Below are 25,231 nucleotides of genomic sequence, written 5' to 3' on the forward strand. Positions count from 1 at the left end.
TACAACCGGGGTCCCCTGTGCCATTGAAGAGGTGACCGTCGGGAATGGGCAGCCAGGAAAATAAATATGAAGCCGGGACCTAATACTCACCCATCCACGATCCATTACCTGTCTGAAGAAGTCTTTGCGTCTCATCCAACCGACAGGCTCTGGTAGGCGAGTGGGAGGGAGACTGGCGACAAGGACCCCTGGAGTCGCTGGCACGTCTTGGTGTCGGCGTCCGTCTGGCTGGTCCTGCCGCGGAGAACTGCAAGGATACGGGGTGGCAGTACACGCCGTACTTGCAGACTCCATGTGGGAGTACAGATGTGACTTTTCACTCTGTATCCCTCCGTAGAACCTGAAAAGGAACGACGCACGACGAGGTAGATATGGGTCTAATAAAAGACCAGTGTCCACCTCCTACTGACACTAAGCTAAACTGAGGAATTCTCTGCCGGTCGGTGGGGTGTACACTGCGGAGGAGGAGCTAACTTTTTTTGTGCATAGTGTCAGCCTCCTAGTGGCAGCAGCATACACCCAAGGTCTCTGTGTCCCCCAATAAGGCGAACGAGAAATCTGATTTTAAAAAATATTTTGTTTCCTTATGTCTGTCTCCTCTGGCATTGGACAAGAAAGTTGCAAAAGGTAAAAGCTATCCTTCAGTAAAAGCGTAGGTCCACACCGTGCAGAAAAATTCATGGCGAATCCTGCAAGTGTAACCACTTTGCATTGAGGCTATGTGCACACGACCGGAATTCCTGTGGATTTTATGCATTTTTGCCGCGTTTTTTCGCCGCAAAAAATAAGCAACCCATTGTATTCAATGGCATTCCGCACATGCTGTGCCAATGCAGCGTATTTTTCCGCGGCGGAACCGCATCGTGGAAAAATACGCAGCCTGCTCATTCTTTGTGCGGAATCACGGGAATTCCACACACATAGGAATGCATTGTTCCACTTATTTTCCGCATGTGGCTATGCCCACCATGCGCAAAGTAAGCGGAAAATGTGCGGATGGTACCCAGGGTCTGGAGGAGAGGAGACTGGGTACCATATCCCTGTAAAAAATAGAATTAAAATAAAAAAATCGTGATATTCTCACCTTCTGGCGTCCCACGCAGCGTCCCGTTCTCAGTGATGCCTTGCTACAATACCTTTGATGGCGTAGTGGTATCGCAAGAGCCTAAAGCTACCAAAATTAGGGCTGGTATGCAACTAGCTCTATGAGTTGCACTGTGTGGCTCGTCCACGATAACCACAGGACCCATTTACTATTTGAAAGCACTAGTCTGGTCAATAATTCTGCAATTTTTCGGATTCTAGGTTATTGTGAAATAGAACTAGCCAACATTGAGTTTGTGTGCTGTTTACTGCCTATCGGACAGAAAATGCATTTGTCTGAACATACTCTAATATTAAACTTCGTGTCCACTGTGAAAACCCAAAATTTCAATACAAGCAGACAGCAGATCGAGAAATAAAGAGAGTTACCGTAGACACACACTGCTAAAAAAATGGAGGGAACACATAAACAACACAATGTAACTCCAAGTCAATCACACGTCTTTGAAATCAATACCGATTGTGAATCAGTTTCTGCTGCTGTTGTGCAAATGGAACAGACAACAGATAGAAGTGATAGGCAATTAGCAAGAGAACCCCTATAAAAGGAGTGGCCCTATAAAAGGAGTGGTTCTGCAGGGGGTAAACCACATACACTGCTCAAAAAACAAAAAAGGGAACAGTAAAATCTGATGTATGATCTGGACACTGTACGGACAGACACAGCTACCCTTCTTGCCACAGCTCACATTGATGTGCCATCCTAGATAAGCTTTCACTACCTGTGCAACTTCTGGGGGTTGTAGCCACCGCCTCAAGCTATTGTACCTCTAGGGGCGAGACCAATGACAAAATGCCAAAGTGACCAAAACAACAGCCAAAATCGACAAGAACAGAGAAATGGTCTGTGGTGACCCCCTGCAGAAACGCGCCTTTATAGGGGTTGTCTTGCTAATTTCCTATCACTTCTAACCGTTTATTCCATTTGCACAACAGCAGGAGAAATTGATTCACAATCGGTGTTGCTTCATAACTGGTCAGGTTGATTTCACAGAAGAGTGATTGACTTAGAATTACATTGTGTTGTTTAAGTGCTCCTTTTTTTTGAGCAGTGTATTTACATATATTTATATATACCCATATATTTTATTTTTTAATATACTGTGATGTGGAAAATTGTAAAAAAAAAAAAAAAAACATTAGAAAAATAAATTAACAAAAATAGCTGATTTAAGCAATAGATCATTTCAATTTAATTGACTTCTGCTGTCTATTGTCTGTCAAGAAGACTACCATCCTCTTAATGTTGCATACAGCTAAGGTCAATACAATAATTCAATAAAATTACAACTTCAAACTCCCACAAAGAAAGTAGACATTACCGGCAGCAGAAAATGTGGTGTCAAATGAGGTTCCTGATTCTGCAGATGTTTCATTTGGACCACTGAAAAAAAAATCCTCCCCAGATCCCAACAAGTTCTCAGTTCTGCAGTCGGTCGAGAAAGGATTATCGGAGAAAAGATTGTCTAGTAAAGCTGCATTGCTAGATGAATTCATTATTTGCGAGGGCACAGCATTGTCGTCTGTAGTTGCAGGTGTCGTGTTTAGTCCTAATAAATCTGCTTCTACTTCTTCCCCCTTCGGTTTTGGAGTGTCTGCACCATTTTTTAATGCATGTACATGATCTGCAGGTTCGGAAACATCAGGAGATAAGATGTTTGCGCCTCTTTCTTCACTTTCGAGTGCATTATGCACTTGGCCAAAGTCATAGAATTCCTCGTCGGAAGGTTCACTCTTGTTGTCATTTGTATTCTCATTGTGATCTTCCCTGGATGAATATGCCTGGACTCCGACATGAAAGTCTCTTCCTTCCATCTGATCTAAAGATCATGAACACAGATTACGAGTTTTATAATAAAACATTCAAACAAATCGCAATACAATCATATTGTAGATATACAAGAAAACTGCTCTGTACTGGATGTATTGTATCCCACTACAGCAGAACTGGATAAATTGCGACCCGCATGCCATATTTGCCCCTCTGGCTGTTCCTGTCCGGCCTGCGGTCAAAGAAAGGCTGACACAGTAGCCCACGGGCTACACCATACCCTCACGCCTACCATGACTGTGGCCTCTATCTGCATCTTTGGGATGTAGACAGCGGTGAATACATTAATAAAGGATGGATCTACCAGCTCCAGCTCCTGCTTCCCCCAAACAGCATGTGCGACTGACATAAGAAATATAACATCACTTCATCATGTCAGCTGAGCAGAATATCAATGGACCAGAGACTAGAGCAGAGCACCGAGGGAAAGGGAGTGAGGTGAGTATATGGTGGTGTTTTGCTTGCTTTTTTTATGTGTGTATGGAATGTTTGCATGTATATAGTGGGGCTATGCAGGCCGTATACCGAAGGCTATGCAGGGGGGCCTCAGGCCGTAGGCTATGCGGTGGGGGCCCTCAGGCCATATCCCAGAGGCTTTGAAGTGGGGGCCTCAAGCCGTATGTCGGAGGCTATGCAGTGGGGGCCCTCAGGCCATATCTCAGAGGCTATGCAGTGGGGGCCCTCAGGCCATATCCCAGAAGCTTTGAAGGGGGGCTCAGTCCATATACTGGAGGCTATGCAGGGGGCCTCTGGCCATATATTGGAGGCTATATTGGAGCCTCAGGCCGTATACAATAACGATCCACAGTTTTGCATTTTATTTATTTTTTTTTTAAGCGTGATTCTGTCTGGTTGTTGTGATGCCATTTTCCAGTGGTTTTAGTAAACTGGAAGCAAATTGTTGTCAGCTATTAGGATGAAAACTGTGTTTGACATGGTTTTATCCCTTTATGGGTTAGTTTTCAACATTTGCTGTGCCAAATGTTTTGCATATTTTATCATCAAGGGTAGTCGAAGTTAGCCTACATTTTTTATATTTGTTTCTTGCGTCGATTTTCGACTAAAACATGGCAAAGACAAAGACATTTATCACAAGATGTCAGGAAACTTATTATTCTGAGAGTGAAGTCAGGCAAAAGCACAACACCTGCTCACATATAATAAAGAAAAAGGAGGTTATGGAACAGATGACAAACCGAGAAGTGGACGACCACGGATAACATCCTCCAAAGTTGATCACATTCTTAAGAAAAAGTCAGTATCTGACGTCCATAGAAGTGCTGTACAGATTTTGCACAAAATGAACATAGAATATGGGGTCAAAGTGAGTCGCCAATCTGTGGGGTGACGACAAAGAGTAGTAGGGTTCAATCCACGAGTTCCAGTCAAGAAGCCACACAGCCCAAATGTAAGTTACCAAACACCTACAGTGAAACGTGGTGGAAATGTCATGGTTTGGGGCTGCTTTTCTGCATCTGCCATTGGCCTGCTGCATAGAATTGATGAAAATATCATGCTACCATATACAAGGATAAACTAGAGAATCTACTGGAATGGTAAAACCAAAGTGGGCACGGGCTGAAAATTCCAGCAAAACAATGATCCTAAACACACATCATATTGAGTAAAAAAAATTGGCTAATAAAGAAAAATGTTTGCCTGTTGCAATGGCCAAGCCAATCACCTGATTTAAACCTTATAGAGCACATTTGGGATGAGTTAGAGGAGGATTTGGGGCCCATACCCATAGCAACACAGATTGTTTGCAGGATGTCTTGAATGTCCTAGCGTTTTTAATGCCCCGTTGGTGTGTTGCAGTAAATAACCCCTTTACCTCCAAGGATGGTTTGCATGTTAATGATCAGGTCAATTCTTACAATTCTGACTACTGTCTCTTTATGAGGTAATAACTCCGGAACGGTGATTGTGACATTGTTTTCTCGTGACATATTGTACTTCATGACAGTGGTAACATTTCTTTGATATGACTTGCTTTTTTCTTTGAAAAAAAAAAATGAAATTTCACGAAGATTTTGAAAACTTCATGCCCTTAAATCAAATAGATATATCACACAAAATACTTAATAAGTAACATTTCCCACATGTTTACTTTACATCAGCACAATTTTGGAACCAACATTTTTTTTTGTTAGGAAGTTACCGTATAAGGGTTAAAAGTTGACCAGCGATTTCTCATTTTTACAACACCATTTTTTTTTTAGTGACCACATCACATTTGAAGTCAATTTGAGGGGTCTATATGATAGAAAATACCCAAAAGTGACAATTCTAAAAAACTGCAACCCTGATGGTGCTCAAAGCCACATTCAAGAAGTTTATTAACCCCTCAGGTGCTTCAGAATTTTTGTAATGTTAAAAAAAAAAAGGAGATTTTGTGTACTCACCGTAAAATCTCTTTCTCTTAGCCTTTAATTGGGGGACACAGAACCTTGGGTGTTATGCTGCTGTCCACTAGGAGGCGACACTATGCATAATCTGAAAAAAGATTAACTTTGGCTCCTCCTCTGCAGTATACACCCCTGGACGGCGTCAGCCTTCTCCAGTTTTGTGCCAAAGCATAAGGAGGAACGTAACCAAATAACATAACCATGCCTGTAAGAAGGCTACTATGTACGAGCTCAAGAACAATATGAGAACTCAACAGGAAACAACGGCCCGTAAGGGCAACAGGGTGGGAGCTGTGTCCCCCAATTAAAGGCTAAGAGAAAGAGATTTTACGGTGAGTACACAAAAATCTCCTTTACTCTGTCGCCTAATTGGGGGACACAGAACCTTGGGACGTCCCAAAGCAGTCCCTGGGTGGGAAGCAGTGGACGAATATTGTGCCGACAGTCCCCTAGACTTGGGGTACTGCCGCCTGCAGAACCAGTCTACCCAGGCTCGCATCCGCTGAGGACTGGGTATGAACACTGTAGTGTTTCGTAAACGTGTGTAGGCTAGTCCAAGTGGCCGCCTTGCACACTTGTTGTGCCGAAGCCTGATGTCGAATGGCCCAGGAGGCCCCTACTGCCCGTGTAGAGTGTGCCGTGATACCGGCCGGAAGAGGGGAACTGTTAAGTCGGTAGGCCTCATGTATGGTGGACTTGATCCACCTGGCAAGGGTAGCCTTGGAAGCCGGCAACCCCTTGCGACTACCTTCCGTAAGAATGAAGAGGGAATCGGATTTCCGGAAAGGTGCAGTCCTGGACACGTAAATCCGCAATGCCCTGACTAGGTCAAGCGTATGCAGAGCCTTCTCCACTCTATGTACCGGAACCGGGCAAAGGGAAGGCAGTGAAATCTCTTCGTTAAGGTGAAAGTTGGACACAACCTTCGGAAGGAAGGATGGTACCGTGCGGAGAACCACCTTGTCCTGGTGAAAGGCTAGGAAAGGTCGTCTGCAGGAAAGTGCTGACAATTCCGACACTCTGCGTAACGAGGTGATAGCCACTAGAAAAACCACTTTCTGAGACAGAATGGAGAGTGGAACTTCTCTAAGAGGTTCGAAGGGTGGAGCTTGCAATGCTGTCAGGACCAGATTGAGGTCCCACGTATCCATCGGACGTTTGTAGGGAGGAACCAATCGGGAAACTCCCTGGATGAAAGTCCTTACTTGCGGTTTAATAGCAATGCGCTTTTGAAAAAGGACTGAAAGCGCCGACACCTGACTCTTAAGCGAACTTAAGGATAGCTTGGCATCTAGGCCCGATTGAAGAAAACCTAGTACCTTCGGGAGGTAATAAGGGAGTGGGACTTGTCCATGAGATTCGCACCAAGAAAAGAAGGCTCTCCAGGTACGATAATAGAGCTTGGCAGAGGCAGGCTTCTTTGCCCTGATCATAGTTGCAATGACTGCCGGTGAAAAACCTGCCTGGGTTAGAATCCATGTTTCAAGGGCCATGCCGTCAAATTGAGGGCCCCTGAATTCTGGTGGAAGAACGGACCTTGAGACAGAAGGTCGTGGCGGTCGGGTAGACGCCAGGGGGCGTCTGCCGTAAGTTGGACGATGTCGGCGTACCAAGTACGTCTGGGCCAGTCTGGCGCGATGAGGATGGTCGGAACTCCCTCTTGCTTGACCTTCCTCACGACCCTGGCTATTAGGGGGAGGGGTGGAAAAATGTACAGGAGTCGGAACTGGGACCAGTCCTGGACCAGGGCATCCGCTCCGAGCGACCGCGGGTCGTGTGTCCTGGCCATGAAATTGGGAACCTTGGCATTGAGATGGGATGCCATTAGGTCCACATCCGGGGTTCCCCATCGTTGACAGATCTGGTAAAAAATCTCGGGATGGAGAGACCACTCCCCCGAGTCCATTCCTTGCCTGCTGAGGAAGTCGGCTTCCCAGTTTTCTACACCCGGAATGTGTACCGCAGAAAGAACCGACCTTGTGTCTTCCGCCCAGCGGAGGATATGAGCCACTTCTCTCATTGCCTGGGCGCTGCGGGTCCCGCCTTGGTGATTCACGTATGCCACAGCCGTGGCATTGTCCGACTGTATCCGTATGTGCGAGGCTGCAAGCAAGTGATGAAAGGCTCTCAGTGCCAAGAGAATGGCCCTGATTTCCAGAACATTGATGGGCAATGGCACTTCCCTCGGTGACCACTTGCCCTGTGCCCTGTGATGTAGGTGTACCGCCCCCCAGCCTGTCAGGCTTGCATCGGTAGTCAGGATCTTCCATTGTCCTGAGAGGAATGGCTTCCCTCGTGTAAGCGAGGTTGGTTTGAGCCACCAGTGCAGGGACCTCCTGGTCGATGACGTCAACATGAACTCCCTGTCGAGGGAGAAGGGGTTCCTGTCCCAAGATCTGAGTATGGCTAGCTGAAGGACCCTGAGGTGAAACTGGGCAAATGGCACTGCCTCTATTGCTGCTGCCATCCTGCCGAGGATTCTCATGGCAAACCGGAGAGATCGAGGAGGACTGCGAAGGAGTGTGCGAACTCCCAGACGGATGGCCAGTGTCTTGTCCTTGGGAAGGAGCACCAGGCCCCTGGTGGTGTCGAATACCATTCCCAGGAATGTTAGAGTCCGAGTTGGGATGGTCGACGATTTCTGTAGGTTGACTAGCCATCCCAGGCGACTCAGAGTGTCTAGAGTGATTGAGACACTGACCTCGCAGTCTTTGAAAGTGGGAGACTTGACGAGGAGGTCGTCCAGGTACGGGACGACTAGAATGCCTCTTGAGTGCAGGACGTCCATGGTGGCCGCCATGACTTTGGTGAACGTTCTTGGAGCCGTGGCGAGTCCGAACGGAAGGGCGACAAACTGGTAGTGGTTTTGGTTGACCGCGAACCTGAGAAACCTTTGGTGGGCGGGAGCAATTGGTATGTGGAGATACGCATCCTGTATGTCTATGGAGGCGAGGAATTCTCCCTGCTCCATGGATGCAACGATGGACCGGAGGGACTCCATGCGGAAATGACGGACCCGTACGTAATTGTTGAGCTGTTTTAGGTCCAGTATGGGTCGGACGCCGCCTCCTTTCTTGGGGACTACAAACAAATTTGAGTAGAATCCTCGGAATCTCTCGTTCGCGGGAACCGGCACCACAACTCCTGATTGAAGGAGAGAGGAAACCGCTTGGTGGAAGACACGAGCCTTTTCTGGTGGTGTTGGAGGAACAGAAAGGAAGAATCGGTTCGGTGGAACGGAAGTGAACTCTATCTTGTATCCGGAAGACACTATTTCCCTGACCCACCTGTCTTCTGTAATAGGCAGCCAGACTTGCTGAAAGAGTAAAAGTCGGCCGCCTACTGGTGGGGTGTCTTACGGAGGTCTCGAGTCATGATGAAGTGAAGTTCTGAGGTTTTCCTCCCTTGGGTTTCGCTTGGCCTGCTTTCGACTGCCAAGCCCTGTCCGGTCGCTGCTGCGTCCGTGGGTTGTCTCTGCGTGGAGAACGGTTGCGGTTTTGCACTGGGCGCGAAACGGACCAGCCCGAGGAATTCCGAAAGGATCGGAATCGCGTCTGGTTTCTTCGTTTGAACGTGCGTTTCGGTTTTAGTTGAGGGAGAGAGGTACTCTTACCCCCGGTGGCATTGGCTATCATGGTGTCCAACTTTTCGCCGAAAAGTCTACCAGTAGAATACGGAAGTCGCGTGAGGGACTTCTTTGAGGCCGCATCCGCTTTCCATTCTCGCAGCCAGAGGATGCGTCGGATCGTGATGGCGTTTGATGCTATTCCCGCTACACCTCTGGCGGAATCCAGGGCTGCATGAATCATGTAGTCTGCTACCACTGCCATCTGGACCGCTTGGTCCGAGAGTTCAGGATTTGAAGCCTGAAGACCCTCCTGTAGTCTTTTGGCCCAAGCTAGGATGGCCTTGGCTGCCCAAACTGAAGCAAACGCAGGGCCCAGAGAGGCGCCTGCCGCTTCGAAAATAGAACGAGCCATGCGTTCTACTTGCCGGTCTGCTGCGTCCCTGAGGGTTGAGCTATCCGGCAGAGAGAGTAAAGTCTGCGCTGCTAGCCTAGAAACCGGAGGGTCCACTTCAGGTGGATCTGCCCATTGTTTGGTGTCTTCCTGTGGGAAAGGGTACTTCGCTTCCAGATATTTGCGATTAGCGAATTTTTTGTCAGGCTGCGCAAACTGTTTGGTAAGTATTTTCTCAAACTCATCGTGATTAGGGAAGACCTTAGGTGGTTTTTGAACACTTTCGAAGCAAATCCTATGTTTTGGGACTTCCGGGGGCGACTCTGGAATTTTTAGCACCCGATGAATAGAAGAAATTATGTCCTCAACTAGCGCTGTATTGCTAGGGGGAGAAGGTACCACGGACCTGACCGTTTCATTATCTGAGTCGGAGTCACAGATGCCCTCCGAATCCTGTGCCTCACTAAGGTGATCCCTGGAGGGCGACCTGGGGCGGGGGTCTTATGTGGTGGGGGATCCCTGTGGTAAATTGCACTGTCTGTCTGTGGCAGGGGACTGCCCAGGAGACCTGGAATGACGCTGTCTCTCCCTAGAGGGGAACGACCTTGTGCTATAGTGCGACTCAGGTGATCGAGACCTGTGAGTCCGCTTACGTCTGTGAGAGTCAGAAGCAGCATGTTCCTGAGACAAGCTGTCCGTTTGCTGTGTACCGTCCATAGCCGGGGTCCGACTCTGCAGAGCTTGCAGCAATGTAGCAGTTAGGTTGTCTATGGACTGTGACATAGACTGAGACATCTGAGTTGCCCATTCCGGCATGGCCTGTGACACTGAAGCGTCAGTAGGGACTCCCTGGGGTTCTGACCCAGAGTTCTGGATGCAGACCCGGCTTTGCAGGCTGTGCAGAATGCATAGAAACATTCCTGCCTGGTTCTCTTCCTTGAGCCCGGCATAGTGCACAGAGGCTGGCTATAAGGGATCGTACAGGGGTGGCTACGCAGAGGGAACCCACAGAAAGCCTTATAGGAAGTATAGATTCACAGCTGAGTAATGAGAACCCAGCTGTGAGCTTACCCCACCGGTGTGCCCCTAGGTCCAGCGCCGACAGATCCAAGTTCTGTGCCCCCCGGAGACCGCTGTGATGCTTCTCTCCTGGATCTCATCCAGAAAAAATGGCCACCGGGGCTCTGAGGAGAGGGAGGAGGGGGCGGAGAGCTGAAAAGGGCGCGCTGGGCTGTGTAAAAACGCGCCCTTTCTGCCTCAATCCGCCCCTTCTATGACACTCCAGTGTGTCATTTTGGTCATCCGGGGGGGCGGGGAAAAGGCGGCGGCTTCAGCTAGGCCGAAGCCGCGGTCTAAATTTGAAGCCTGATGCCCAGGAGGGCTCCAGAGCGGCGCGGTAGTCCGGGGGGGGGCGGATTTGTACCAGACCCCCCCAGAACGGTCGACTGGATAGCGGTGGGGGTAGCAGGGGTAGCGGTTTTTGTATGGGGGGCCCCTGAAGGGCTATGGAGCCGCTGCTGCTGCAGAGACAGGGACGCAGCAAAAGCCCTGTTTCTGCTGTGCCATCCAGTCCGCACCCTCCCCCGGCCCCCACAGGATCCCTCAGCCGGCCTGGGGTCCCTGGAAGCTGCGGAATGCTGCCTGATCTCCGACCCTACCTGAGGCGTCTCAACCTAATACCCCCTGCGGCGGATTAGGGAGGGTGCGTCTGTCACCGTCAGGGGGTCTTCATCCTCGCCTCGACCTCAACCCAGACCCCTTAAGGGTGTTGGGGAAGGAGGGGGGTCTCGACCTCGAACCAGGACCCGAGGGACTGGGGAGGGAGCGACATGGGGAAAAAAACCACCTCAACCTCAACCGGGTACCCCTAATAGGGGACCGAGGAGGGAGCCATGCCGGGAGTCTCGCTGGAGACCCACTTTTCTTCATCTGTATTTCCGTGAAAAAAGGAAAAAAACGGAAGAAAAAAGGTGTGCCTCCTTGCGACACTAAGCAAAAACTGGAGAAGGCTGACGCCGTCCAGGGGTGTATACTGCAGAGGAGGAGCCAAAGTTAATCTTTTTTCAGATTATGCATAGTGTCGCCTCCTAGTGGACAGCAGCATAACACCCAAGGTTCTGTGTCCCCCAATTAGGCGACAGAGTAAAGAACATTTAACTTTTTTTCACAAAAAATTTACTTCAGATATAATTTGTTTTATTTTATCAAGGATAACAGGAGAAATTGGACCCCAAAAGTTGTTGTACAATTTGTCCCGAGTAAGCCGATACCCCATATATGCAGGCAAACCACTGTTTGGGCGCATGGCAGAGCTCGGAAGGGAAGGAGCACCGTTTGACTTTTCAATGCAAAATTAGCAGGAATTGAGATCGGACGCCATGTCGCATTTGGAGAGCCCCTGATGTGCCTAAACAGTGGAAACCCCCCACAAGTAACACTATTTTGGAAAGTAGACCCCATAAGAAACTTATCTAGATGTGTGGTGAGCACTTGAACCCCCAAGTGCTTCACAGAAGTTTATAATTTAGAGCAGTAAAAATAAAAAATCATTTTTTTCACAAAAATGATTAATTGCCACCAATTTTTTATTTTCCCAAGGGTAACATGAGAAATTGTACCCCAAAAGTTGTGCAATCTGTCCTGAGTTTGCAGATACCCCATATGTGGGGGTAAACCACTGTTTGGGCACTTGGCAGAGATCAGAAGAAAAGGAGAGCAGTTTGACTTTTCAGTGCAAAATTGGCTAGAATTGAGATCAGATGACATGTCGCATTTGGAGAGCCCCTGATGTGCCTAAACAGTGGAAACCCCCCAATTCTAACTCCAACCCTAACCCCAACACATCCCTAACCCTAATCTCAACCCTAACCATAACCCTAATCCCAACCCTAACCTCCCAATCGTAACCATAATCCTAACTTTAGCCCCAACCCCAACCCTAACTTTAGCCCCAATTTTTACAATGCCAATTTGGTTTGGGAAATATGTGGACGACAATTTGCTTGTATGGCAGGGTGGCCTATCCGATGTGGACGAATTCAATGTCTACCTCAATTCTAATGAATTGAATCTGAAATTTACTGTAAGCATTACTACTACTGAAAATCTCTTTTTAGATATTTATGTCATAGGTAATTCTGCCACAAATAAAGTTACAGTGTCCCTTTACAGGAAAGACCTTTCAGGCAACACAGTACTGCTATCTTCATCTTCCCACCATAATATATGATCCATACCATACAGGGAATTCAACCGTGCCAAACTGATTTGTTCTACAAAAGAAAACAACTATTTCTTAAAAAAAAAAAAAAACGTCACCAGCAAGTGCTTGATTGAAAGGGGTTACACTAATCGTGACATCAAACATGCTTTCAATAAGTTATCCAAAAAACCTAGATCCTTTTCATCCAATTACAAGTACTCTCTGTCTCAGGATAATACGCAATCTATGGTCACGTTCTCAACTCCATATAGTCCACAGTTGAGTGAAATTAAATCTATTGTAAAAAAGTATTTACCTGTCACTAATCAGGATGACATCCTACATGAAATTACAGGTAATAGTTGTAGATCTGTGGCCCGGAGGGGTCTCACCCTGGGTAATTCTTTATCGCCCAGCCTTATCAAGCAACCCAACAACATTAAATAGGAAGTGGCTATCTGCAATAGGTTTCCATAAATGTGTCGGCAATAGCTGTAATGTTTGTGCACATGCATTGGATAAAACAAAATCAATCTGTTTGGCTTTGAGTACAATTCACAATACTACAACTTTCATCAATTGCGACACAAAATATGTAATATATTGTATCTGCGGTCTTTCCTGACATTTAAAATATATCGGGTGCACGACTCGTAAATTGAAAAAAAGAATAGCAGAGCATTTATCAAACATTAATAACAAAAATGGTTCCTAGTCAGGAGCATCAAAGCATTTTGTCAAAGTCCACAAAGGTGACACCACTCACCTTGCGGTTTTTTGGATTCCAAAGTGTTTTGAGCTCTGCCCGCCGAGGTGATAGACAAAAACAGCTCATCATCATGGCAGCCTTTTGGAATTTACAACTAGACACCAAATACCCAAAAGGGATTAATTTTTAGAAATGATTTATTCTATATATTTTAATAGTTTTTCTATTGTGATCAACTGATTGTTACGTCGGTACAGTACACTCGTCGAGCATCACTAATGCAATTAAGCGTGCAAATGTTTGATTGGTTCGTTTTCCCTATATATGTTTGACTGCATTGCCATGTCTGCATTCTATGACTAAGGGTGCATTTATCGCGCCAGAAACGCGTCAGGTGTGTATCTACTTTTTAAATATGGCTTGACATGTCCCATTAAAGGTTTTTGTTTTTTTTTTCCCTTACCGTGTTTGTGTGCTGGACGAAATCCTTTTCCTTTTTCTTGGTACAAGATTATGCATGTTACATACAAAAGGAAATATATAATTTAACGCCTCTCCATCTAACGTTCTTCCATGAGCCATACCTTTATTTTTCTTTCGAGTCATATGAGAAGTTATTTTTTTGGAGGATGAGTTATAATTTTTATGACACCATTCATTTTACCATACAGTTTATTTAAAAGTGGGGTGATGAAAAGGAGATTTTTGTGTACTCACGGTAAAATCTCTTTCTCTTAGCCTTTAATTGGGGGACACAGAACTGTGGGTGTTATGCTGCTGTCCACTAGGAGGCGACACTATGCATAATCTGAAAAAGATTAACTTTGGCTCCTCCTCTGCAGTATACACCCCTGGACGGCGTCAGCCTTCTCCGGTTTTGTGCAAAAGCATTAGGAGGAATATACCAGAAACATAACCATGCCTGTAAAAAAAGGCTACTATAAACAGGCTCAAACAACAATATGAGAACCCAACCGTAACAACGGCCCGCAAAGGCAACAGGGTGGGAGCTGTGTCCCCCAATTAAAGGCTAAGAGAAAGAGATTTTACGGTGAGTACACAAAAATCTCCTTTACTCTGTCGCCTTATTGAGGGACACAGAACCGTGGGACGTCCCAAAGCAGTCCCTGGGTGGGAAGCAGTGGACGAATATTGTGCTGACAGTCCCCTAGACTTGGGGTACTGCCGCCTGCAGGACCCGTCTACCCAGGCTCGCATCCACTGAGGACTGGGTATGCACTCTGTAGTGTTTTGTAAATGTGTGCAGGCTAGTCCAAGTGGCTGCCTTACACACTTGATGTGCTGAGGCTTAATGCCGAATGGCCCAAGAGGCCCCTACCGCCCGCGTAGAGTGTGCTGTGATACCGGCCGGAAGGGGAGAATTGTTGAGGCGGTAAGCCTCTTGAATGGTGGACTTGATCCACCTAGCAAGGGTGGCTTTGGAAGCCGGTAGGCCCTTGCGAACGCCTTCTGGAAGAAGGAAAGGTGAATCAGACTTCCGGAAGGGAGCAGTCCTAGACACGTAAATACGCAATGCCCTGACAAGGTCAAGCGTATGCAGAGCCTTCTCTACCCTATGAACGGGAGCTGGGCAAAGAGACGGTAGTGATATTTCCTCATTGAGGTGGAAGCTGGACACGACCTTCGGAAGGAAGGATGGTACTGTACGGAGAACCACCTTGTACTGATGAAAAACCAGGAAGAGTTGTCTGCAGGAAAGAGCTGAAAGTTCAGACACCCTGCGTAGCGAGGTGATTGCCACCAGGAAAACCACTTTCTGTGATAGAAAGCGGAGAGAGACCACCCTAAGGGGTTCAAAAGGAGGTGACTGTAGTGCTGTCAAGACCAGGTTGAGGTCCCACGTCTCCAACGGACGTTTGCAGGGGGGAACCAATCGGGAAACCCCTTGGAGAAAGGTCTTCACTTGCGGCTTGTTAGCAATACGCCTCTGAAAGAGCACTGAAAGCGCTGACACCTGGCTCTTCAGCGAGCCCAGGGAGAGCCCGGCGTCCAGGCCTGACTGAAGGAAACCGAGGACCTTTGGAAGAGAATAGGGAAGTGGAATCTGCCCACGAGAGTCGCACCATGTGAAGAAAACCTTCCAGGTACGATAGTAAATCCTGGCTGAAGTTGGCTTTCGAGCCCTGATCATGGTTTCAACAACGTCCGGTGAAAAACCTGCTTGGGTCAAAACCCAGGTCTCAATGGCCACGCCGTCAAATTGAGAGCCCCTGAGTTCTGGTGGAAGAACGGGTCTTGTGACAGGAGGTCGGGATGTGTGGGGAGACGCCAGGGAGCGTCTGCTGTGAGTTGTACGACGTTGCCGTACCATGTACGCCTGGGCCAGTCTGGAGCGAACAGAATGGTGGGAACACCCTCTTGTTTGATCTTCCTCAGGACTCTGGAGATCAGGGGGAGGGGTGGAAAAATGTACAGAAGCTGGAACTGGGTACAGTCCTGAACCAGGGCATCTGCTCCGAGCGACCGCGGATCGCGCGTCCTAGCCATGAAATTGGGAACCTTGGCATTGAGATGGGATGCCATCAGATCCACGTCCGGGTCCCCCAACAATGACAGATCTGACAGAAGACTTCGGGATGGAGAGACCATTCCCCCGAGTCCATTCCTTGTCGGCTGAGATAGTCGGCTTCCCAGTTGTCCACACCCGGAATGTGGACAGCGGAGAGTACCGACCTTGCAGCCTCCGCCCATTGTAGGATACGCGTTACTTCGGTCATCGCCTGGATGCTGCGGGTGCCGCCTTGATGGTTCACGTATGCCACTGCCGTGGCATTGTCCGACTGTACTCTGATATGAGAGTCTGCCAGCAAGTGATGGAAGGCTTTCAACGCCAGGAAGATGGCCCAAATTTCCAGGATGTTGATGGACATGGTCGATTCCCTTGGTGACCACCTGCCTTGCGCTCTGTGATGTAGGTGCACCGCGCCCCAACCCATAAGGGCTTGCGTCGGTGGTCAAAACCTTCCATTGACCGGAGAGAAAGGATTTTCCCATTGCAAGCGAGGTTGGCTTGAGCCACCAGAGCAGGGACCTCCTGGTGTTTTCTGATAACTGGAACTCCCTGTCGAGGGAGAACGGATTCCTGTCCCAGGACTTGAGGATGGCCAGTTGAAGGGGTCTGAGGTGAAACTGGGCAAATGGTACCACCTCCATTGCTGCTGCCATCCTGCCAAGTACTCTCATGGCATACCGGAGAGATCTGGGGGACTTGGGGAGGAGTGTGTGAACTCCCAGACAGAGAGCCAGTGCCTTGTCCCTGGGGAGGATCACCAGACCCTTGGAGGTGTCGAATAGCATCCCCAGGAAGGTCAGAGACTGACTCGGGGTAGTCGAGGACTTCTGTAAATTGACTAACCATCCCAGGCGCGTCAGTGTCGATCGTGATCGAGACGTTGACCACGCAGTCCTTGAGGGTGGGGGCCTTGATGAGAAGGTCGTCCAGGTATGGAACGACTACTATGCCTCTGGAGTGCAGAATGTCCATGGTAGCTGCCATGACCTTTGTAAATGTTCTGGGAGCCATGGCGAGACTGAACGGGAGGGCCACAAACTGGTAATGGTCTTGGTTGATTGCGAATCTGAGAAACCTCTGATGGGCGGGAGCAATCGGTATATGCAGGTATGCGTCCTGTATGTCTATGGAGGCAAGATATTCTCCTTTTTCCATAGACGCAACGATTGACCAGAGGGATTCCATGCGGAAGTGACGAACTCGGACGTACTTGTTGAGTTGCTTGAGGTCTAGTATGGGTCGGACGCTGCCTCCCTTCTTGGGCACCACGAACAGGTTGGAGTAGAACCCTCGGAAGCGCTCTTCTGCTGGGACTGGCACTATGACTCCTGCTCGCAGGAGGGAAGAAACCGCTTGACGGAAGGCCTGAGCTTTGAGCGGGGATTTTGGAGGGACAGAGGGAAAAAACCTGTGCGGTGGGCTGGTAGTAAACTCTATTTTGTATCCTGAAGACACTATTTCCTTGACCCACCACTTGTCTTCTGTAATAGGCAGCCAGACCTGCTGAAAGAGTAGCAGTCGTCCGCCTACAAGTGAGGTGTTTTCCAGAGGGCATGAGTCAGGATGAGGGAAAAGTCTGAGGTTTTCCTCCTTTAGGTTTTGCCTGGCTTGCCTTTGATTGCCAGTTCCTGTCCGGCCTCTGTGCCGCACGTGTGTTGTCCCTGCGGGGGGAACGATTACGGTTTTGAGTACAATCCCGGCAGCGCGGGTACGTGCTGCCGCTGGGGAGAGTGGCCTTGCAGGCTGTGCAGACTGCATAAAAGCAGTCTTGCCTGGTTCTTTTCCTTGAGTCCGACATAGTACCTAGGCTGATTAGTGGAGGCCCGACAGGGGTATCTACGCAGAGGAAAGGAGTAGGAGAGCGCTATATGATATAGGAATTCACAGCTGAGTACCAAGGACCCAGCTGTGATCTTACCCCACCGGCGCTCCCCCTTAGGTCCAGCGCTGATAAGTCCCACGTCCTGTGCCCCCCCGGAGACTGATGTGCTGCGTTCTTCCAGGTGCAGCAAGATGGCCACCGGATTCTGAGGTGGAGAGGGAAGGGGGCGGAGAGCTGGAAAAGGGCGCACTGTGCCATGTAAAAGCGCGCCCCTCCTGCCTTGATCCGCCCCTTCTATGACACTGCAGTGTCATTTTCGTCATCCGGGGGGCGGGAATGGGGCGGCGACTTCGGCTAGGCCGAAGCCGCGGCCTAAATTTGAGGTCTCCTGCCCAGCAGGGCTCCAGGACGGCGCGGTCGTCCGCGGGGGGGGGTCGGATTTAAACCAGACCCCCCCCAGAATGAAAGGAGGGCTGGCGGTGGGGCCATATATGTGACTGGGGCCCTGTGGAGGGTCCCTTGGGGAGCCATTGCTGCAGAGACCGGGGCGCAGGGAGCCCGGTCTCTGATAAGTGCCGTGCCTCGCTGCACCTCCCCCGGTTCCAAAAGGAGCCCACAGGTGGACTGGGGTACCTGGTGCCTGGTACAGGCCCTACCTGCGGTGGTCTCAACCTAATACCCCCAGAGGGGGATTAGGGAGGGTGCTTACTGTCACCAACAGGGGGTTTCATCGTCGCCTCGACCTCGACCCGGACGGAACTAAGGAAGGGGGGGGGGGTCTCGACCTCGAACCAGTACCCGAGGGACTGGTGAGGGAGCGACATGGGGAATAGCCACCTCGACCTCAACCGGGTACCCCTAATAGGGGACCGAGGAGGGAGCCATGCCGGGAGTCTCGCTGGAGACCCTCTTTTCTTCATCTGTAGTCCTTCGGAAAAAAATCCAGGAAAAAGACGGAGTAAAAAAAAAATCTTAGGTGTGCCTCCTGCGACACTAAGCAAAAACTGGAGAAGGCTGACGCCGTCCAGGGGTGTATACTGCAGAGGAGGAGCCAAAGTTAATCTTTTTCAGATTATGCATAGTGTCGCCTCCTAGTGGACAGCAGCATAACACCCACGGTTCTGTGTCCCCCAATAAGGCGACAGAGTAATGGTTTTTTAGGTTTTGTTTTAACAGTGTTTACGATTTGAAAAAAATGACCTGGCAGCACGATTCTCCAGCTCAGTATGATTAGGACGCATAATGAACTTAGTATATATTTTTTATTCATCAGGTCAAAATAATTCAGAAGTTAATAAGAGAAAAAAAACGTATAAAAGAAATAAATTTTGGTTTGTGTCGCCATCTTTTAAGACGTGCAACCTTTTTATTTTTACCAACGATGGAGCTGTGAGGGCTTGTTTTTTGTGGCCCGAGTTTTATTGATACCAACTGATACGACATTTTGACCAGTTTTGAAGGCATATTTTTTAGAAAGGTATAGTAAATGAAAAATTTAGTTAACCGTGTGTTAATTTTATATTTTGGTATAACGGACATGGAGGAAATTATATTTTTTTTATTTCAGAAGTTTTAACGTGAGGAAAAAAGGGTTGAATTGATTTTTATTTCATTCTTAAAATTTTTTTTAAAATTGTTCACCTTATTTTTAATTCTCCAATGCAACCTATGATAGTCTGGTTGCTTATGCTGTATAGTGTAATACAACAGTATTGCAGCATATAATGGAAATTGTGGTCTCTGATGAAGGTCAACCGGTGGCTAAGCTTCAATGGTGAACCAGATACCTTCAGCAAGCCTCCACAGCTGCCTGGGCTAAGCATTGGTGCCCTGCAATCGTGACATGAAGTGCTGATGTGAACCAGTGTGCAAGCACCGGCAACTGACAGCAGCATTTAAACGGTTGACACTTCCTGTTAGACACAGATGATGGCAGCATGTGGCGAGAGCTCCGCTTATTAGCCTCCTCTATACACGGGCCCTTGAGTGCTGATGATGTACATTTATGTGATTATGTGCTAAGGGGTTAAACCAAAGCAAAACCTGTTGTACGTTATATACAATAGTCAGAATGACTTTCACCAGACTTGTCACCTACGACAATAGAGCTGTTGTACTCAGAGGTACCTTGCCAATCGAGAGTTTGAAAAAAGTTGCTCTGTTTCTGTTCATCGGAGCTTGGTGGCTCTGGAGAATGTTCTGCTGGGGAGATTTCCGCTTCATACTGTGCAGTGGACCCCGGCTGTCGGGGCAACTCAGGTTTTCCTGGAAAGCACAAATACACAACTTTAGAACATTAAAACATTGCTTACTCACAGATTTGGGCCTGTGTACTTTTCAGATACTGGTAGGTCATTTCAACATACAGAAATTGCAAAAAGTGATGCGAGTAAAAAGTAATGAGTAGTGAAATAGAAAATGTCCAGCACGGTGCTAAAAGTCCTACGAGGTCTGTTTGTATTAATGCATTAAAGGGGCTGTCCCATTAAATATATTTATCACCTATGTACAGGAGAGACGATAAATATATGACCGCTGGGGGATTGCTGGGAACAAGAGTAATTAAGACAACGAGGGTCCCAAAGACCTGTGTGAATGACATCGCAGAGCGTGAGCATGACTATTGCTCCATTCATTTTTAAGAGACTCTGATGGTAGTATAGCATAAAAGTGACTGCAGTGGTGGTCATGCTATTCGCACAAGGGCGACTTGGGTAGTTCCAGTTTCTGGACTGATGGGTGTCCTAGCAGTCAGACCACTAAGAATCTACACTGTGGATAGGTGATTAATGTAGCAAAGGGATAACTTGTTAAACGATGACCAGAAAATCAATTCTACAAATTCAATATCTGAGAATTTCTTTCAGAGATCTTAACAAATCTAGGCATCAAGATTGTGCTTTATGACCATCACAAATGTCCCTCCCTCCCTTAAGTTCCCAACCTAAAGCTCAAGTGAAAAGGTTACCAAATTTAGACAGCATTTCCTGTTGTTCTTCTCGGCTTGAAAAGAGAATCTTAGGAGTCAACCGCTTGGTGTTAAGATTTTCCCAGGGTGGAGTGATGTTTGCCGGCCTGTCACGTGGAGAGACATCCACCTCCAAATTCACTTGAAATAAATCAGGGTATTTTTCTTGTATGTCACAGGCATCCAGATCATACCTACAATGATGGTGAGGAGGAAATTGAGAAAAGCTCTGCCTTTATCATATTTCTCTGTTTTGTCACTGCTTCTGCAGATAAATGTAGTGACTTGTCCTACTCTAAGAATAACACAATAGTACAGGTCTGAAAATATGCACACGTAGACAGTGCTTTGGGCACTAGAACGAACAAAATAACAGGAAATGAGGCAATCTGCAGAGAGAAGGGTCAGGAGGACATGAACAAAGTTAATATAGGAAATATTTAAGCGGTACATGACTCTTAGCAGAACACAGCTGCCCCACTTTCACAATGCACCCAACTCCTCGTAAGAGCTTAGGTGTTCATTTCCATAGCGGATTAAACTACATACTTTGCAAACTTCACAGTTGTGGCATTTCGAGGTACAAATCCAGTATGAAACTGTATCTGGAACATCTTCATTGAAGTCATCTAAAAGAGAAATTATAATAATAATCATCTTTATTTTTATATAGCGCTAACATATTCTGCAGCGCTTTACAGTTTGCACACATTATCATCACTGTCCCCGATGGGGCTCACAATCTAGATTCCCTATCAGTATGTTTTTGGAGAATAATAATTTCAACTGTATTGTGAAAATAATTATAGAAAATCATTGGGAATTTGTCTCGTTTTAATTTTAAACCAGCACAGTCAATAATACCTGGATTTCTGTAGGCGATTTAAAGGTTTGTTTTTTTTAAGGGACTGATGGCCTACCTTAAAAATAAGCCATAAATATCAGATTGGGATGAGCTGGACTCCCAATATCCCTACTAATCAGCTAAACTATAGGGACCTGGAGTAACCATTAGTGATAAGCGAGCGTGCTTGGATAAAGTTATCCGAGCATGCTCGAGTGCTAATAGAGCATCTTCGGCGTGCTCTAATACCATTTGTGAGTGCCGCGGCTGTTCGACAACCGCAGCACATGTAGGGATTGTCTAACAAACAGGCAATCACCGCATGTGTTGCAGCTGTCGAACAGCCATGAGACATGCAGCCATGGAGACTCACACATGGTATCAGATCACGCAGAAGATGCTCTATCAGCACTCGAGCCTGCTTGGATAACACCTCACTAACAGTAACCATGTCCCATTTTCACAGGCACAGTGACATACATTTGGCAGTGGATGTGCTTGGTATCATAGTACAGTCACATTCCAGTTAGCAGGTGTATTGCACCTTCGTAGTTCTGATAAGAAGGGTGCTTGGATTCAGACCTTCACCAAAAACATTTAAATGGAGCCTGTCAAATCTATGCTGTGAAAATGACAGATAACATTATTCAGAGATTGGCTGAACGATTGCGCCATGGGATTGCAGAGAAACCAGATTAGGAAGCCTTGCCCCACTCGAGCTGATTCACAGGTCTCTCCCATATTTGTACATAGGAAAAGACCTGGCAATCAACTGTAATGGAGTAGAGAGATACCAGCCAGAGACGCCTTTGGGATTAGTTAGGTCACTCTCTATGGTCCCCAGCAGGCTATTCAAATTACGTTTTCTCAGATATCGTGCAGTGAGTCACAGTAAAACCTACAGTGGGTACAGAAAGTATTCCGACCCCTTTAAATTTTTCACTCCTTGTTTCATTGCAGCCATTTGGTAAATTAAAAAAAACAGGATTTTGGGGTTGCTTACCGTAAAATCTGTTTCTCTGAGCCTTCATTGGGGGACACAGAGACCATGGGTGTATGCTGCCGCCACTAGGAGGCTGACACTATGCACAAAAAAGGTTAGCTCCTCCTCCGCAGTGTACACCCCACCGACCGGCAGGAAGTTCCTCAGTTAGTGAGAAAGCAGTAGGAGAAGTAACAGAATAGATTGAAACCAGAACAGACAACTCAAACCAACCAACATAATAACAGGAGTTGTAGAACATGGGAGGGTGCTGTGTCCCCCAATGAAGGCTCCGAGAAACAGATTTTACGGTAAGCAACCCAAAAATCCTGTTTTCTCGTTCGCCTTATTGGGGGACACAGAGACCATGGGACGTCCCAAAGCAGTCCCTGGGGTGGGAAAAACAAACTTCCATCAGGCCAGCGGACTCACTACCGCAGCCTGCAGGATCCTTCTACCTAGGCTGGCATCCGCCGAAGCGGAGGTATGGACCTTGTAGAATTTTACAAACGTGTGAACCGATGACCAGGTTGCAGCTTCGCAAAGCTGCAGTGCGGAAGCTCTGTGACGTACCGCCTAGGAGGCACCCACTGCCCGGACAGAGTGCGCTCTAATTCCCAGAGGGACCACTCGTTGTTTGACCCGGTAGGCCTCCAAAATTGCCGATCTGATCCAGCGAGCAATAGTAGCTTTGGAGGCCGGGTGACCTTTCCGCGCCCCATCTGGAATGATGAAGAAAGAATCTGTCTTCCGCAAGAAGTCATCCTAGTTAGGTAGACATTCATCGCCCTGACCAAGTCCAGCTTGTTCAAGGACCGCTCCCGAGGGTGAGCTGGACCCGGACAAAAGGACGGGAGAACAATGTCCTCATTCAGGTGGAAAGTGGACACTACCTTAGGAAGGAAAGAGGGCGGAGGTCACAGAACTACCTTGCCCTGGTAGAATACCAAGAGAGCGGCAAGAGAGGGCCGCCAATCCCGACGCGCGCCGGATGGAGGTGATGGCTGCCAGAAAGGCTACTTTCCACGAAAGGAGAGAAAGGGAAACATCCCTGAGAGGTTTAAAGGAAGGACCTTGCAGAACCTCGAGAACCAGATTAAGATCCCATGGATCTACGGGCGCTCGGTACGGAGGAACCGTGTGAGCCACACCTTGACGGAAGGTTTTAACCTGAGGACGGGAGCCAACGTCTTCCGAAATAAAATGGACAGCGCCGACACTTGACCCTTTAAAGAGCTGAGGGCAAGAACCGCATCCAGCCCCGTTTGAAGGAACGCCAGGACAGAAGGGAACGAAAAAACACATGGGCGGAATGTCACTGATCTCGCACCAAGTGAAATAGTTCTTCCAACAACGGCAATAAATCTTGGAAGACGATGGCTTCCTGGCTTGGATCATGGTATGAATAACTCTATCGGAAAATCCTGATCATTGCAAAACCTCGGCCTCAACAGCCACGCCATTAAATTGAGCGGCCGAGAATTGGGCTGGCAAATCGGACCTTGAGACAGCAGATCTGCTCAGTCTGGAAGCTTCCAGAGGGCGTCCGCAAGAAAGTTGGCGATGTCCGCGAACCAATCACTACTGGGCCAATTCGGGACGAAGAGGACGACTGAAATTCCTTCCTCCTTGATTTTCTTCAGCAGCCTGGGAAGAAGAGGCAGGGGAGGAAACCGGTAGGGGAGCTCGAACTGCGACCAAGGAATGGCCAGAGCGTCGGCGCCCACCGCGAGAGGATCTCGAGCCCTGGATACTAACTGTGGAACTTTCCTGTTGAGGCGAGAAGCTAGCAGATCTACGTCCGGGGTTCCCCACAACGGCAAGCTGAAGAAATACTTCCGGATGTAGGGACCACTCTCCCGCCGCGAGATCCTCGCGGCTGAGAAATCGGCGGCCCAATTGTCCACGCCGGGAATGTGTACCGCGGATATTGCCGGGACTGAAGCCTCCGCCCAATGAAGAATCTTGGACATTTCTGCCAGGGCTGAGACACTCCGCGTCCCTCCCTGGCGTGTGACATATGCCACCACCACGGCATTGTCTATCTGAATCCGGATAGGCAGTCCCCTGAGAAGTCTCTCCCAGTGAACGGGAGACAGATAAATCGCTCGTATCTCGAGGACGTTGAATGGCAGGGCCGACTCCTGAGTTGACCAACGACCCTGAACAGTGTGATTGCGGAACACTGCCCCCCCAGCCGAGGAGGCTGGCATCCGTTGTCACACTTTGCCAGTGAAAGGGGAGAAATGACCGTCCTAGGGAGCTGAGAGGAGACGTCAGCCACCAATTGAGGGACTGCTTGACACGGTTTGAAAGACGAAATGGGCGATCCAGGGAAAGGACAGACCTGTTCCACCGGGATAGGATGGCGAGTTGGAGAGGTCTGGAGTGAAATTGGGCAAAGGGGACCGCCTCTGTTGCCGCCACCATCTTTCCCAGGACTTTCATGGTTGTCCGGAGAGATGGAAGTCTCATGAGCTGCCGCGATCGTACATCCCGTTGCAGGGAGCCAATTTTCTCTTGAGGGAGAAAAACCCTCGATCGACGAGTGTTGAACAATAGACCCAGAAACACAAGACGTTGTGTCGGGACAAGACAGGACTTCTTTTCGTTGATGAGCCACCCGAAATTGGTCAGGTAAGACTTCGGCGAGCTTGACGAAAGGATGGAGCTTTGATCAGAATGTCGTTGAGGTACGGAAAAAGAACGAGACCTCTGATTCTCCACCAGGCCATCAACGCCGCCATGATCTCTGTAAATACTGTGGGTGCAGTGGCAAGACCGAACGGCAGTGCACAAAATTGGTAATGTTCCTGGCGAATCGCAGGAATTTCTGATGCCCGGAGAATATGGGAACATGTAGATAGGC

At 48.2% G+C, this 25,231-nt stretch overlaps 1 protein-coding gene across 2 annotated transcripts in view; it reads right to left on the minus strand.

The window, feature by feature from the left end:
- GAK (cyclin G associated kinase) overlaps positions 1 to 25,231 on the minus strand; it is a 182,330-nt gene that overhangs the window by 44,468 nt on the left and 112,631 nt on the right. For both annotated transcript variants that reach the window (XM_073547940.1, XM_073547947.1), the window contains 4 exons: positions 21,086 to 21,165; positions 20,537 to 20,730; positions 19,696 to 19,833; positions 2,427 to 2,924 (listed from right to left, as the gene is read on the minus strand). In XM_073547940.1, coding sequence (XP_073404041.1) covers positions 2,427 to 2,924; positions 19,696 to 19,833; positions 20,537 to 20,730; positions 21,086 to 21,165 — 910 coding nt within the window. The remainder of the gene's footprint in view (positions 1 to 2,426; positions 2,925 to 19,695; positions 19,834 to 20,536; positions 20,731 to 21,085; positions 21,166 to 25,231) is intronic.

This window comes from Dendrobates tinctorius, unplaced genomic scaffold (assembly GCF_039654945.1).
Source record: "Dendrobates tinctorius isolate UK_male_01 unplaced genomic scaffold, ASM3965494v1 ptg000011l, whole genome shotgun sequence".
Lineage (NCBI taxonomy): Eukaryota > Metazoa > Chordata > Amphibia > Anura > Dendrobatidae > Dendrobates > Dendrobates tinctorius.